Consider the following 15,729-nt stretch of genomic DNA (forward strand, 5'->3'; position numbering starts at 1 on the left):
ACTTCTGTGCAGTCCTGTATGTGCACTTGATTGACCTGTGGACCATCATAGAGAACATGATCCTTTCACAGCTACCTGTACCGGAGGATTCTTTGGTTGAGACATAGCTTCCAAAACAAATGCTTTGATTGAGGCTCTAAAGACCCTGTATTCCAAACTATAGCAATTTGCCTTGTCTGGATTCACCATGTTAGGAAATCAGGTAACACAGGGTATAAACAATTTCACTGCTGCCTGGTGATTTGCCCCCACAACGATCTGTTACCATGCTGAGGGAACGACCAGCAGCAGTGTCACTGTTTTGTGCTTTATAGCATAGGACTGTGTGTGCATGGACCAATTTACAGGCATAGGTGAAAGTCATCAATCAATGATTGATACACTAAGCTCTCTGGCTGTATGCCACCTTCATCCATTTCTTTCTTCTTCTCCTCTGCCAAATTGACACTGCACCTCCTGGTCCTCTGGCTTTATGGCTATTCCTCTCTGGATGGTGACACTGTGCAATAAGCAACAGATGCAGATGATCTGGGAGACCTTCTCAGATCATCTGACCAGGTCTGCCCTCCTCCACTACAAACAGTAGAATCTCTCTTCCACCTGAATTTGAGCAGACATGAGTGGCATTATATCTGCATTCCACGTCAGTTCTAGAAATTCTCAATGGGATCAACAACAAGTACTCCAGTGAGTATCTTTGGTTGCTTAGCAGCCATCCGTCCAGTCTCCCTGCTCTTCAAGTAGTGGTGGCATAGTGGACCGCTGCAAAATGAAGGAATCAAAGATGCTCCTAGATTATCACAAATTCACTTGCATAATTCTATTCTTGTGGTTCGACACCATCTGCACATCAATATAATGGAATCCTTGCCTATTCAAATAACTCATATCGTTGTTGTTGGTAGAGGCCCAGAAGGACACACGTGTGCCATCAATGAGGCCGTACACTATGGAAAACCTGTCATCTAGTAAAAGTGCAGTGGCCTCCCATGCTGCCGCCTCATTTCCAGGAGGGAAAATGATGAATATGTTTTCCCTGGCAAACATGGCTCCTGTCACTTGTTTGATGCATTGATGCAACATAGACTGACTGATATGGCAAATGTGTTCAGTGGTGGCTTGAATGGATCTGGTACTATAGAAATGTAATGCTGTGGTTATCTTCACAGTCATTGGCACAACTGTGCCTGTCTGGGAACTTATGAGGAGACTGCAAAATGTGGTCACAGACTCATGGATGAGAAAAGTAGTTCTCTTCAGACATACCTAGGCAATTTTACCCAGGTCTTCAGACACAGCTCCTGAGCTGAGAGCAGGTAGGCACAACGCCTCAGCTGCAATCGCTCTGGTCTTTTTCCTCCACATAAAGTCCTCTTCCTTTTCCAAATCTAGGACTGCTTTAGGTATGTCCAAAGGAATTCCCTATGTCGAAAAATTTGCTTGCTGCCAGTGAAATAGCAACTTTCAACGAGACTGTTGTAGGGAAGTTTTGCAATGCAAAAAAAATCAACGCTGAACAGCAGCAGCATACAGAAACAGACATCAAAATGCAAAAAAACACAATTCTCGAGGTATTAATAATCAATCAAACACTCCTTTGAGAAGTAAACTCCCAAAAGGTCAGAACAGTAACTCCCAGCAGTGCATTTTATATAGGCAAGTATTGCAAGTGGATTGACCAGGTGGAAAAATAATCACTGACTTTGACATGGGAATAATTTGCACGGGATTGCAGTAAAAATAAGGTCTCTTATGAGGATCATGTAGGCTCCATATTTTTGAATTGGGCACTGTGAAATTCTGGCATTCAGACCTACTAGCCAGATTCATTGAGGGATGTATGACTCTGCTCCCAGAGAGCACCACTGCTGAATTGGCTCAATGGAGGAAATTTTATCCCCAGGATGGGCAAAGGGTTAAATTCTCTCACTCCCCCCTTCCCTCTCAACTTCACCCCCCCACCCCACAGCATGTGATTTCTCTCTCCACGCCTCCCCTCCAGCGCAACTACGGCGGCAGCGGCAACTTCACCTTCGTCTCCTCCTCCCCCCATCCCTCCCCGTGATCTCTTCCCTCCCTGAAGAGAAGGGGGTTAAATTCTTAAATTCTCAAATTCTCTCCCTCCCTTCCCCCCTTCACATGATCTCTTCCCTCTCACCTCCCCCCACTACCCGTGATCGATCTCTCTCCCCCCTCTGATCTCTCTCATACTATTCTCCCCCCCACACGATCTCTCTCATCCTACTCTACCCCCCCGTAATCTCTTTCTTTCCCCTCCCGCCAATGCGCCCAATCTCTCCTCTTCCCCTACCCCTGCACGATCTCTTCTTCTCCTCCACCACCCCCGCCCCCCCCCCCCCCCGCATTAAATTTGGCTGAATCTTTGCATTTTCTGTATTTCCAGGTTTCCCAGCCACTGACAGGCTCCCCCATTTCCTCTGCACCTCCCTGTAAATATCGGGGCCAATGTTTTTCAGCGTTCATGGTGTATGTGGCTTCACGATTTAATGATTATAAAAATGATGGGGCAATTCAATATTTAGTTATCTGCAGCAACCTTCACCATAGTTTTTGTAGTAAGATTATGCTGCTTTTTAAAATTGTTTATTTATTATTGGCGAGTAATTATAGTTTATTTTCTTGTGATACCAGTCTTCATGCTGAAATATACTCTGCATTAACCTTAAATTCCTCCATTTTACTGAAAGCTGGAATTGACTTAGATTGGCTTACTACATCATAAGGGAAGTTTTATTCTGTGACTGATTTCTTTTACGTTGCTTTATTTCATCCTCTGAACAGTCGGAAGTCAATTAACTGAAATTATGCATTGTGAATAAGAACAGTAGGGATTCCACAGTTTCTTCAACTATGCATGAAATTAGCAAATTATTAGGTCTTCTAGATAATTTGAGCAGAATTGTCATGGAACTTAAATGTCAGATGCATTAATTAAATGTAATCAAATTAATCGTTCATAAATGAAGACTGTGGAATTTCCAAATCCAGACAAAGTGGTTTAAGGATCTATAAGAATTGTAGTTCAGTAAAGCATGTAATTTAAGCAACTCAAAGTCTACAGGATGCTTGGACTAAATGGGATCAGCCCTAGAATCTATACAAAAGAAATAAACAAAACTGTAATAATTCTTGGTGTTTCATAAACCAGAGTTTGTACTACAGATGATTTATAATCCTGATATTCGAAAAAGGAGGAATACATGATCAATTAATCTATCAATAATGATAAATAGGCTCAATAGCAATTTGCAGACCACTTTCAGTGATCATCTGTAGAACACAGAGCTAAAAGAGAGTTCAGCATGATTTCACGGCTTACAAATGTGCTGGAATGCTTTGTAGAGGGCGCTAAATGAGGGCTATATCCTGTGGAACTACTAAAGGGGTGATTTTAGCCCTACTTGCCAGCAGAAACCAGGTAGGGGGGGGGGGTGAGGGGGGCTGGGCAGTTAAAATTGGTCAGGAGACTCATCCACTGGTGTACTGCTCCATTCCCACTGCCTTCTATTTTAACCTGCTCTTCTGAGCAGGCAGCAAGGACACCTGCCTGGAGCCAGCAGGTCCTACTTTAAATATACAGATCGGGGTCTGATGACGTCAACAGGCTCCGACTGTAATTTTAACTGTGCCCTGAACAGGGAAAGACAGTGGGAAGAGGATCTGGAGCCAAAAGAGCCCCAAACAGGTAAGTTTTTAAAATTTATATTTTTTAAACCTTCCTTAAGGGGCCAGTAGCAGTAGGAATGCCAAGCTTCCCCTGCCCTGGGTTCCCCTTCTTTTTGAACGGAAAACACTTCTGAAATCCCCTCCCTGCAACTGACCTGAGTGCTGGCGACCGTTCCTTCTGCCCTGGCCGGCAGCCTCCTGCCGCCTGAAATGACACTCCCGCCTGTCGGCCAGCTCCCGCTTCCCACCCGTTTTAGGTGGGCAACTGACCAGCGGCATGCAGATGAGGCTCGGGAGTTAACGCTGCTGAGGTCAGGGGTGGCGGGGGGGGGGGGGGGGGGGGAGTTTGGTGTTCACATCGCACCCACCGGCCCCCAATTCCCGTTCCAGGTTTAAATCGGGTTTAATTTCCTTTGTTCATAATGGTTAATGCATTCATGTTAAATTTCCGTCTGCACAATTTTAACAGTTGTTAAAATAAATAGGTTAATCAGTGCGTTAAAATGGAGCAGGAAGGAAAGGTGAACAAATTAACCAATGTGCTAAAAATAACATAGTTGAACAAATTAAACCCCCAGGACGTTTAGATGGAGCTTTACAAGGTTCTGCATCTTAGGCTTCTAAATTGAATAAAGGTGTGTAGATTAATGGAAAATTGCCTTGGCAACAGAAAGCAGAAGATGATGATAAATGAACAGTGCTTTGTCTGTAAAGCAGCTCTCAGTTGAGTTTTGCTAAGACCTGTTCTGGGTTTTTAAAAAATATATTTTTCACAACCAGATATATACAGTAAACTTAATATTATCAAGTATATAAATGCTACTAAACTTTGTGCAGTGTAACATTCAAAGAAATCCTGACAAATTAAGAAAATGAGCTAAGAAATGACAAATGACCTTTAACATTGAAAAATAGATGGGAATAACATCAATCATGTGAAAGAAAGGCTAGCTTTTATATGGTACCTTTTCAGAACCATCTCAAAGGGCTTCACAAACAATGAATTATTTTGAAGTGCAGTGCCTGTTATGCAGGAATACGCCATAGCCATTTTATGCACAGTAAGATCCCACAAACAGCACTGAGATAGGTGGCTAGCTGATTTGTTTTTGTTGGTGCTGGATAAGAGAGGAATATTGGCTAACACACCAGAAGAACTTCATGATGTTCTTTAAACAGTGCCATGGGATTGTTAGCATTCAACTGAACTACCAAAAAGAGGGAGAAAAAGCCTTGATTTAATCTAATCTACTGACTGAGGGTGAGAGTTTTACAGACTGAGCTAAGCTCACATCCTTATATGAACTGCAAATGCACAATATTCACTTACAAAGTTACAGACAGAGATTTAGGCCCAGATTTTAACTCTGAGCGGGTTTTGGATAGGTGGTTGAAAACTCAACAGCTACTCCAGAAATGAGGCCTGGGCTACTACAACTCCCGGGCTTAATATAAATCCCGTATGTTCAGAGTGGGAAGTGGAGGAAAATTACATGGCACAGAGGCTGCCTGCCAAGAAAAGGTAGGTGGTCGGATTAGATTCTGGGGCGGTCTCGTGAGTTTCACATTCAGGAAGACAGGGATGTTCAAGGCCGGAGAGGCCTAAGCTTTTATTGTGGGGTCCGGGGAGCATTCCTGCCCCTCCTGGCCCCACAAAGGAAAGAAAAAAGTTTATCTTTTTCAGCCTCTTCTACTTTCTGGCAGGTTCTGACTGGCTCTCACCTGGTGGGAAAGCCATGGCAGCTTTCCCACTCAAGTTTCAGTTAAAATTGCAATTGGGTCCCAATGATGTCATCAGGAGCTGACATGCATCTGTAAAGAAGGATCCCGTCGGCTTTGGGCAGGTGTCCTTGCCATCTGCTCAGTAAAGCAGGTTAAAATCCCGAACGGTGGGATCCTGGTGGCTTTCTGGTTGGGAAGTAACTTAGGCAATTTTAACTGCCCACCTGCCCGATTTCCGCCAGGCGGGTACGGTTAAAATCATCCATGGATATAATTACTGAAATTTATTTCATAATAATAACATATCATGAACAGCCTTTAAAAAAGAGACAGAAGATCATATGGTCCAGAAAAGGCATTTGTGATTAAACACTATACAGAACATAATAGCTCAAGATCAATTACAGGAAGAGAATAACAAAGCAAAGAATTTCACATTATTCTCTTTTTTGAGGGATTTACCCTGTGGTTATTCTCCTTCCTCAGGAAATTGAATAAATTTGTAAGTACTAATTGGTCCTACAGGAGGAGTGTTAGGTAGTAATTTTCCAAAAACACAGTGGCGGTGGGGAACCTCACCTGCGCCAGTCCATATCGGAAAATCGCAAGCAAGTTGCCAATGTCTTCTCCCATATTATTTTGTTATTCTTTGATAGAATATTCTAGAGAGTCTAGGAATAAAAGCAGCTAGTTATTACCACACCAATTTGAGTGTTTTTTCAGACATAACACTTCCTGTACCAAGTGCAAACCATCTACAAAAGATCTGACCTCTGAGGTACACACTTCGAACACTTCTCTAATCTAATTAACCGTAGCCATTTATTTGCTGTCTGTTACCAACTTTCTCTCAATCCTGCTACATTTCCTCTTGTACCATATGCCTGAAGTTTTGTAACAAGCTTGCTTATCAAATGCCTTTTGAAAAAAAACATGTACACTACATCTACTGCATTCTTGTTATAAAATCAGTCACTTCCTCAAAAAACAATTATATTTGTCAAATACACCTTAACAAATCCATGGCTGTTCTCTTTTATTTCATGAATTTCTAAATGCTTGCTAATTTGATTTATTTTATCTACCTGCAATGGGAAAGTAAACACCATGAAAGATCTGCAATATTATATAATAGAAATGGTCATGTCATACTCCATCTGTCACAATTAATTATAGGCAAATTTACTCCACACGAATTTCTTGCAGTTGATTGGCTCATATGCAAATTTGTTTCAACAATCTTTTAGATTTCTTCCATATAGTATTATCCCTTCCTTGCATTTAGTTCCCACTGCAGTTTCTGGTGCTGAGGAGATGCCAGACAGCATAATTATTACAGCTGTGTACAGTACCTGTGGGTTGTAGCAAATTGGATCACAATGCAAGTGCATAGCAAATGAGTTAACAGAGGGAATAGCTACAAAATGTCCATTAATTTTCAAAACAATGTACTTTGCATTGCTTTCTGGACGAAGCTTTTATTATTCTCTTTCAAGTGGAACAAATGGATTAAAAGTTAATCTTTTCTTTATTCTTAAAATTAAAGCCCAGGTCACCTCAAACAACTCTCAAGCAGAAAATGCATAAAGCAACTCGAGTTCCAACTAATTACAAATCTTTCTCAAGATACCCAGGGCATTCCTTTCCATTTTCAGTTAGTTAGTTAGTTGTCAGGTTTGATTTTCTGAGCCCAGCTATTTCGGCATCTGGAAGATTCAAGATGTAACAATGATTATGATAAACACACCAAAAGGTCCATACTGAGAGACGACTACATGATCATGGCATTCCACTGCACCTAGAATATTGCAAACAAAGAAGCATGCTCTTAAAACTTAATTATTACTCACACACTGTATGCAACTTCTTTGTGCATCTCAAATTTAAATTCATATTTAATAAGATAATCTTACAAACTATAGATTTTAATTATGTTTAGGAAAGCTACATCTGTAAACTACATATTATACATATGTTGCAGAAAATTATGGTATCCAACAAACAATATTTCTATGAGGCAATGATGAATGGGAGTACATTTTGCTTATTCAACAATAGCTGTGGCTGAGGTCTTATTTATTATTATTGCTATTGCAGAATGTTCTGGTCATCAACATTGCAAAATGATTGCAATTCTCCCATCATGTTCGAACTCTATCACCTACTGCTGATTTAGTGATTTAGTGACTAACCTAATTTAGTGGTTAGGTTTGCAAACCACTAAACTTATAATGTTTAAGTTCTGTCTGTCAGCGTAGCATGAAATTCCTTAGACACCACAAGGCATATTTTTTGACCAGCCCAGCTTCGTACAAATGCTTATTCTCCTTGTACTAAAGGGCTGACACCTTCAATCTAGCACTTCCAAACGAGAAGCAGCACTTGTAGGGATTACATCTCGGAAAATTGTGGGTGCACAGTCCATGATTTCTGTCCATGAATGGAAAATCAGGGGATGGGCACCTGCAATTTCCCAAGACCAGATCACAGAATCACCTCTTGAATTCTTTGATTCATTTTTTAAATGCAGGAAAGTAAACAGGTCAATATCTATGCTAAAAAGTGAACGGAGGAACTTAGTACAAATGTATAAAGCATTCATAACTTCATGAAATTAGGAGGAACTGTAAGTTATGTAGATGGAACAGGAAGTTACAAATGGACATAGACAGATTAAGTGAGTGGGCAAAACTGTGGCAGATGGCATTCAATGTTGGGAAATATGAGGTAATTCACTTTGGATTCAACAAAGACAAATCAGAATATTTTCAATAGACTAGAAACTGTGGAGGAGCAAAGAGATTTGGGTGTTCAGGTACACAAATCACTAGTGCACAGGTACAAAAAGTAATCAAAAAGGCTAATGGAATGTTAGTCATTATGCCAAGGGGTTGGAATTCAAAGGAGAAGTTATGCTTCAGTTATACTGACCCTATCTGGAGTATTGCATTCCGTTCTGGGCACTGCACCTCAGGAAGGATATACTGAACTTGGAGGAGGTACAGTGCAGGTTTACCAGAATGACACCAGGGTTTAAAACATTCAATTATGAGGACAGGTTGCATAAACTTGGGTTGTATTCCCTTGAGTTTAGATGGTTGAGGGGTGATCTAATTGAGGTGTTTAAAATGATAAAAGGCTTCAATAGAGTAGATACAGAGAAGCTATTTCCTCTTAAAATTAGAGCTAGGCCACTCAAGACTCAAATCAGGAAGCACTTTTTCACAAATAGGGTGGTGGAAATGTGGAATTATCTCCCCCAAAAGGCTGTGGTGCTGGGTCAATTGAAATTTTATTAGATAGGGCTATCAAGAGATATGGAGTTGAGGTACAGATCAGCCATGATCTAATTGAATGGCGGATGGGGCTGAATGGCCTACTCCTGTTCCTATATGTATGGAGACAGAACTGATCGGAAAATATACCTGTTGACACCAGTCATGTTTTGGATGATTACACCAAATACTTTCTTGAGTTCAGCATTACTGGCCACTCCCATAAGTAAACCTCATGCATTCTACAATCTGGAGTCTACCCTTTTCTGCCCAATATCTAAGTAAATGATAGCGAGACTCAGGGACTGCAGCACAGAACCCTTAACTCTGTACACCAGGGTACTAGACTATATCATGTGCTGCCATATGATTCTCCTTCCTGAAAAGTTGGACTGTATATACAATCTCTCAGACTCAGGCTCGAAACTACAGATAGTTTGTTCAAACAAAATAGGTAAATGAACAGTATGTAGTATAAAACAGTAGGGTGATTCTAACCCTATCCCCTTTGTGGTGGTCAGTTAAAATTGCCCAGGTTAATCACCCACCCTCAAGTCACCCAGACCACTATTTATACACAGGCTTCTGGACAGGTGGCTAAGCCACCCGGCCAAAGCCGGTGGGGTTCATTTCCAAAAATGCAGATCGGGATTCAATACATAAAATAATGAACACGCCACTCTAAATGAGCACTTTTAAACAGGATCCCACTTCTTACGTTGTGAACTTTTAAACAGAAGCTTATTTCTTGCACTATGAAGCACGCCACAGATTCAAACTAGCTTCTCTGCCAGTCAGCACAAACTTAAACGCAGAACTTCTTTGCTGGCTGGAAAGCAGAAAATTAACTCTTTCTGGTAAACAAGCTTCTTACGGAATTGCAACACAGACTCCTTTGAAATTATACTGAAACAAAAAGCAACAAATGACTCAATTATATTGATGTGGAGATGCCGGTGATGGACTGGGGTTGACAATTGTAAACAATTTTACAACACCAAGTTATAGTCCAGCAATTTTATTTTAAATTCACAAGCTTTCGGAGGCTACCTCCTTCCTCAGGTGAACGATGTGGAAATGAAGTCCTCGAAATGAAGTCGCATTTATAATTCACAGAACAATGCTGGTGATAACAGACAGTTTTTTCAACTGCCCGTTGCCAAGGCAATCAGTGTGCAGACAGACAGGTGTTACCTGCCAGGTCTCAGAATATACAAATCACCAAAAAAAACAACAAACAAAAAAAAACAGAGATAGAGAGGTAGAAACATAGAATTATATTGGATCAACAGTCACACACAGGCTATCAATTACTTGGAATGTTTGTCAAGCCAAATGCAATTGCCATTTTCAGTAAAGACCGGAGACGCCTCATAGCCTGTCTGTCTGAAACTGAAATGTCAATCTGAAAAAATTGAATAGAACTACACCTAAGGAGCAAGGTGTCATAAAGTGCTTCTTAGGAGCAATGCAACTCTGAAGTGATCCTTTTCATATTAGACTAATGTAAATTGCCTCCATACTGCAGAAAAATAGACAGTCGTGACTGATCTTAATGCAGTGCTGCCTCTTTAAACAACCCCCTGACCCCACCCCCACCCTCCACATGCCGTTTCAGATAAAACAAATGCAAATTAAAATTTGACACAAACAAAAGTCCATTATTGTCACATCTGGGTGTTGGATTATTTGAACCATACAGAGTAAAGAGCTTAGATATGGTCTTCCATCACCATCCCTGGGTATGTCCTGTCCCACCGGCAGGACAGACCGACCAGAGGTGGTGGTACAGTGATATACAGTCAGGAGGGAGTGGCCCTGGGAGTCCTCAACATTGACTTCGGACCCCATGAAATCTCGTGGCATCAGGTCAAACATGGGCAAGGAAACCTCCTGCTGATTACCACCTACCACCCTCCCTCAGCTGATGAATCAGTCCTCCTCCATGTTGAGCACCACTTGGAGCAAGCACTGAGGGCAGCAAGGGCACAAAATGTACTCTGGGTGGGGGACTTCAGTGTCCATCACCAAGAGTGGCTCAGTAGCACCATTACTGACCAAGCTGGCCGAGTCCTGAAGGTCGCAACCGCAGCCCGGCTTTATTTCCAGGTTTAAAATCAGTGCGTAAAAGTACAGGATTCCCACTGGGAATGCCAAGTCCAAAGATTTTGCGGTTGCGACTCAAAAAAACAACTATTTTAAACTCCCATCCGCCCCCAATCCACCTGTTCTTGGGGTTTAAAATCACCCCCATGAACTAGGGCCCCAAAATAATTTCTTGAGCAAGGGAGGCCAGTTTCTTGGCATATTGGCAGAAAGGGGGAGGGGAATGAAATTCAGGGCAGAACCCAGATCAATCAGGGTTCCAGCCCTTTTTAGCCCTATCAGAAATCCTGTCACTTTCAGTGACGGACCCATAATACATCTACAGAAAAAAGAAACCGGCCAGTTTAAAGATTTTGCCTTCCAGTCCAGAGCCCTGTGGGACCACTAAAGTCATTAAGGACAATTTGTTGTGGTGAGCTTCTGGTGTCCGAAACCTTAAGACTCCTATTATTAGATTCAACATTTATGAGTTCAGAGGCTCAATGACTGCTTAAGAAATGCCGAAGGATGACTTATTAGCTATGTCATGTTTGGCAGCTTTTTTGTTTTCACTAATGAAATTACATTCAATGAAATCACTCATTTCAAAACTGTGCAATCCCACATTTTTATTAGTGGGTCGTAAGTGCTGAAAAATGAACACTTATTCCATTTTTGACCAAAGATGAAAATATAACCCAGGGTTACAAACTTATAGTAAAAATAACTTACCAAGTGCAACAGTACCCATCAGAAAGGGTGTTCCAATGTTGGAGAAATCGTTGCTTATTTCTTGATGGACCTCGGAGCCCACAACAAAGGTCACACTTACCTGTAAAGGAGAATACAGAATTGAGAGAATGGACTGATTATATACTGAGAAACATAAGACACAGTGTGTTGCAGTGCATCTAATCTTTTTCCATTGACAGTGGTATTTTCATACTGTCAATATTCAAATTTAAAACTTAGTTTTTCAGAAATCAAAGGTGTAAGCCTAGAAATTACTGTTGGTGATATTGGTGGACAAACACTCAACATATTGGTATGACATTTCTCTATCCGCTATTTTAGTGGAGGTATTAACCCATTTGAAATAAACAAGTTAACGGCTGTGTTACAATAGCAGAGGAATGTTGTACGAACACGTTAGTTGTTGGTCCACTAAGGCTCCAGTAGATGCGACGGCCTTCACCTGAAACTGAAGCAGGCGTTATGCCCCTTTCCACTTGCAAATAGGGGACCTAACACCTGTTCTAGGACTCCTTCCCGAAATTAAAGGACGGTCTAAGTGTTTATTGTAAAAGAAGAAATACTTACCTGAATGTGGAGCTGGGAGGGATAGCAGTACTTCTCCTGGCTCCACTGCAGTCCCACAGGCCATTGTTGGCCCCCGGTCGCACCCTGCCTGATCGCTTTCCTTTCCGGTTGTCCCCCTCCCCAATCGCCTTCCTTCCCAATTACCCGCCTCCTGATCGCCTTCCCTTCCCCTTTAAGCACTTATCTGAGATCGCTGCCAGCGACGCAGTGCCCTGAAATTCAAAGCCTCTTCGCCAGCGAGCTGCCTGGGGACGCCTTACATGACCCCCGAGGCCCAATATCGGGTGCACCTCAGGCTTACCCGTTTAGAAACAGGAATCATTCCCCGCACCCCATTAATGCTGGCGCAAACAAATTTCTACATCATAATTTCTTCTTGTGCCATGCGCTAAACATGTCAAGGAGAGGAAGGTTGTGAAGGCTGCAGAGCTAGTGCAGGAAAGAAGGGCTTACATTGTTAGAGCACTGGAGCAAGTTCTGGAACAGGGAAAGCTATACCAGACAGATAGACTTCATTGAATCAAAATGGCACCGATGTCTTTGTGAAAAAAGTAGAGAGCAGTAGGGTAGGATTTAAACTAGTGTAACTTATCACTTCCACTAAAATAGTATTCTTAATGGATCTACTCTGGGCTGCTCAAAATGATGACCATCAGCCTTTCTGGTGACAAATTTTGATGCTCACATTAGATGATTGGGGCCAAATTTCCTCAGCCATCCCTCCAGACACCCACCAAAACTCTAGATCCTGATCTCATTTGGGAAATCTCACTAAGCCTTGTAGGGCACAGAAGATCTACTTACTTGCACTCCTTACAAGGCTAGTGATGTCAGAGGGGACAGGATCAGAATGGGGACGCCCTACCCTGAAAGTTCTCATTTCCCAGCCCATAAAGGGAACAGGTAAGGCTGGAGGTTGGTATTCTAAATGAGAGGAGGCAAACAGGCCTCCTGTAGAGCAGAAGTGGAACTTACCTGAGGGATTAGGCTAAGGAATATTGGCCTGGACCCCAAAGATGGGGAATTTTTTTCAAAGATTTACTATTAGCCTTTCACATCTTCAGGAAATCAATGTCATCTTTGATGTTTGATATTATAGTTTTCCTGGTCCACCATAATAAAACAAAATAGATTTCCATAACCTGTTTTAAAATTGTTCAGTAAATTGCTTGATTTCTCCATGCGTGGAATGGAAGGAATAGAATTTCTTATTTTCAAATACATCTCCCAGAGTTCAGAATTATTTAATTTTTCTGGTTACTTTGAAATAAAATAATATTTTATTAAGTTTAAACTAAATTTACAATAGGGGAAACAAGAATCCCTAGGTCAACATTTAATCAACAGTCCACGTCAGTCAAAAATTCAAGAAAAAAAATGCACTTGTGCTTACAATTTCAGTAAAAAATTTTAATAATGCTCCAATCTATTTAATCCAATTGAGCACAGAAAACTGTTTCAGAAAATGTCAGTATAATCTAATTATCATGAATTTTGGGGACAGTTGAATTATCATTTCCCTGGTACAAAAAGTACCAGGGAAATGATAATTCCCTGGTACAAAAAGTACCAGGGAAATTATACCTCCGATATTGAAAACCAAGAATTTAATTTTTGGTTTATTGGAACAATTTTGATCTATTAAAATAAATATAAGTGTAAACATGAGTTGTTCTGAGCCAGGTCTGACCTACTTCAGATTAAAGTAATAGCTTTGTGTTCTCAACAATTTAAAATGCATTTAGGCAATTGCTATTAGGATTAGACAGATTATTAGATACAGCCAAGCACAACAGAAATATGAAAAACACAGAATAATGCTAATAAAACCAAAATAATCAAGATATAGCTCAACTGGCCATTGATCAGTCCCCTGTCTAAGAAGATACAACTTGATAACAGGCATTTTTCAGATGATAATCATTTAGTGATAATAAACAATTCTTGTTCAAATACTGGATGGATAAGTGGCAATGTTACTTTTACCCTCCCTCATATTGCTTTGACACTAAATAGGAATCTTAGCTATTCATAAATACACACGGATGCAGCAACATTACATCAATGCTGGGGGGAGAAATTCAACTTATCTTTGCCCATTTTTCAGGCGTAAAATGCTTGCGCCATGCCAGCTTCGCCTAGTTGTATCTGGTCTTGAGCGGCCTAACTAGCAGTCTTTAACTGCTGGAGGCCACTCAAGAAATGTTTAAAAAGCTACATTTCTATTGAGCCGGGAGGAACCGGAGAGCTGCATCGGGTTTCACCAGACGTGAATCAGAAGCGATGGGCAAGCTGCCCAGGTAAGTTAAAAATCGTTCCAATTACCCAATATGTCACAAGTAAAGTGCCTTAAGTACCTCAATGAGGTACATTTGGCTCTTTAACTATCAACCCGCCAGCATTGCCAGCAGGACTTCCGGACTCAGGACGCCCACGCGCACACAGATGCATCCGTGGGGAACTTGGAAATCGGCAGGATGGAGCCGGCTTCCGAACCCGAACGGGATTTCCCAGATTTTCGGAGCCCCCCAGCCCCCCACAATTTCCGAGAAAATTGAGCCCAATCTGATTAGGTCAGGATATCAGCATGCTAACAAGGAAATGAAGCCAAGTTTCAAGCCAAGCTGACCGTTACTGTCCCTGCATGTGCCCTATGCTGTATAGTAGCCACTATGGTAGAGCTCTGCATACTGCTCTCTGCTGACTCCATGGTCTTTGTCAGGCAGGTGTGTCAGGGCTTGAAGGCCAATCAGGGAATGCTAGATCTTGATCACCCTGGAATGTTTTCTTTCATGCAATACAAATATGTTGTTATTGGGAAGCTGCTGGAAAGACATATAGCACAACGGTTGGACAGGCATTCACATATCGTAGTGATGCCCTCAGGGGGCCACTGGCGCAGCTTCCTTTACATCCCATCCGTGCCTGTTTTTGGGGCATAACAGAGACAATTAGCCCCACTGTCTCCTACCTCCGAGCCAATTTTCAATCCATCTTAGTACACTCCCACCAATACCAAGTCTGCTGATTTTGTGCACTAGTTTTCAATGAGTTGCTTTATCAAATGGCTCACTGAAATCCATGTAGATTACATTTACATTCTTACCCTTATCCACATCATTTGGTACTTCATTAAAAAAATTCTATTAAATTGCTCTGGCATGACGTCCCTTTTGTAAATCCATGCTGAATTTTCCCAGTTACTTTAGGTTTCTCTACATGCTCCACTGAATGTTGTTGAAGACTGACTGCAAAATTTTACCTGGTATTGATGTCAGACTAACTGGAGTATAGTTATTTGGATCCCCCTCCCAAGTCCCTTTTAAATAAGAACTGCACATTTGCCATTCTGTAGTCCCCTGATGTTACAATCTTTTCTAATAAATCCCTAAATATCTCTACTGGTGGTAGTGTTAGCTCATCTTTGAGTTATTTTTAAAAAACCCTCGGGAGTTTCCTATTTGTCTCGGGTCCTGTATTGACTTGGATTTTCATCAAGTATTCAGCTGCCAGCTTAGCAGTATTTCACTACCGTGTACCACTATGATGTATGATGCAGTTGGTTGGCCTGTTTATGGTAAAATGTGCTGCCACCTACATTCTGGAACCTTGCTTACATGGTTCTGGTCGAGATCCCTTT

At 41.5% G+C, this 15,729-nt stretch overlaps 1 protein-coding gene across 1 annotated transcript in view; it reads right to left on the reverse strand.

Annotated features, from left to right (window-relative positions):
• The window catches only part of si:ch211-51h4.2 (uncharacterized), a 197,266-nt gene that overhangs the window by 123,990 nt on the left and 57,547 nt on the right, over nucleotides 1-15,729 (reverse strand). The window contains exon 5 of the mRNA XM_067994727.1: nucleotides 11,502-11,601. Within this exon, the coding sequence (XP_067850828.1) occupies nucleotides 11,502-11,601 (100 nt within the window). The remainder of the gene's footprint in view (nucleotides 1-11,501; nucleotides 11,602-15,729) is intronic.

Source organism: Heptranchias perlo, chromosome 13, assembly GCF_035084215.1.
Source record: "Heptranchias perlo isolate sHepPer1 chromosome 13, sHepPer1.hap1, whole genome shotgun sequence".
NCBI classification, from domain to species: domain Eukaryota; kingdom Metazoa; phylum Chordata; class Chondrichthyes; order Hexanchiformes; family Hexanchidae; genus Heptranchias; species Heptranchias perlo.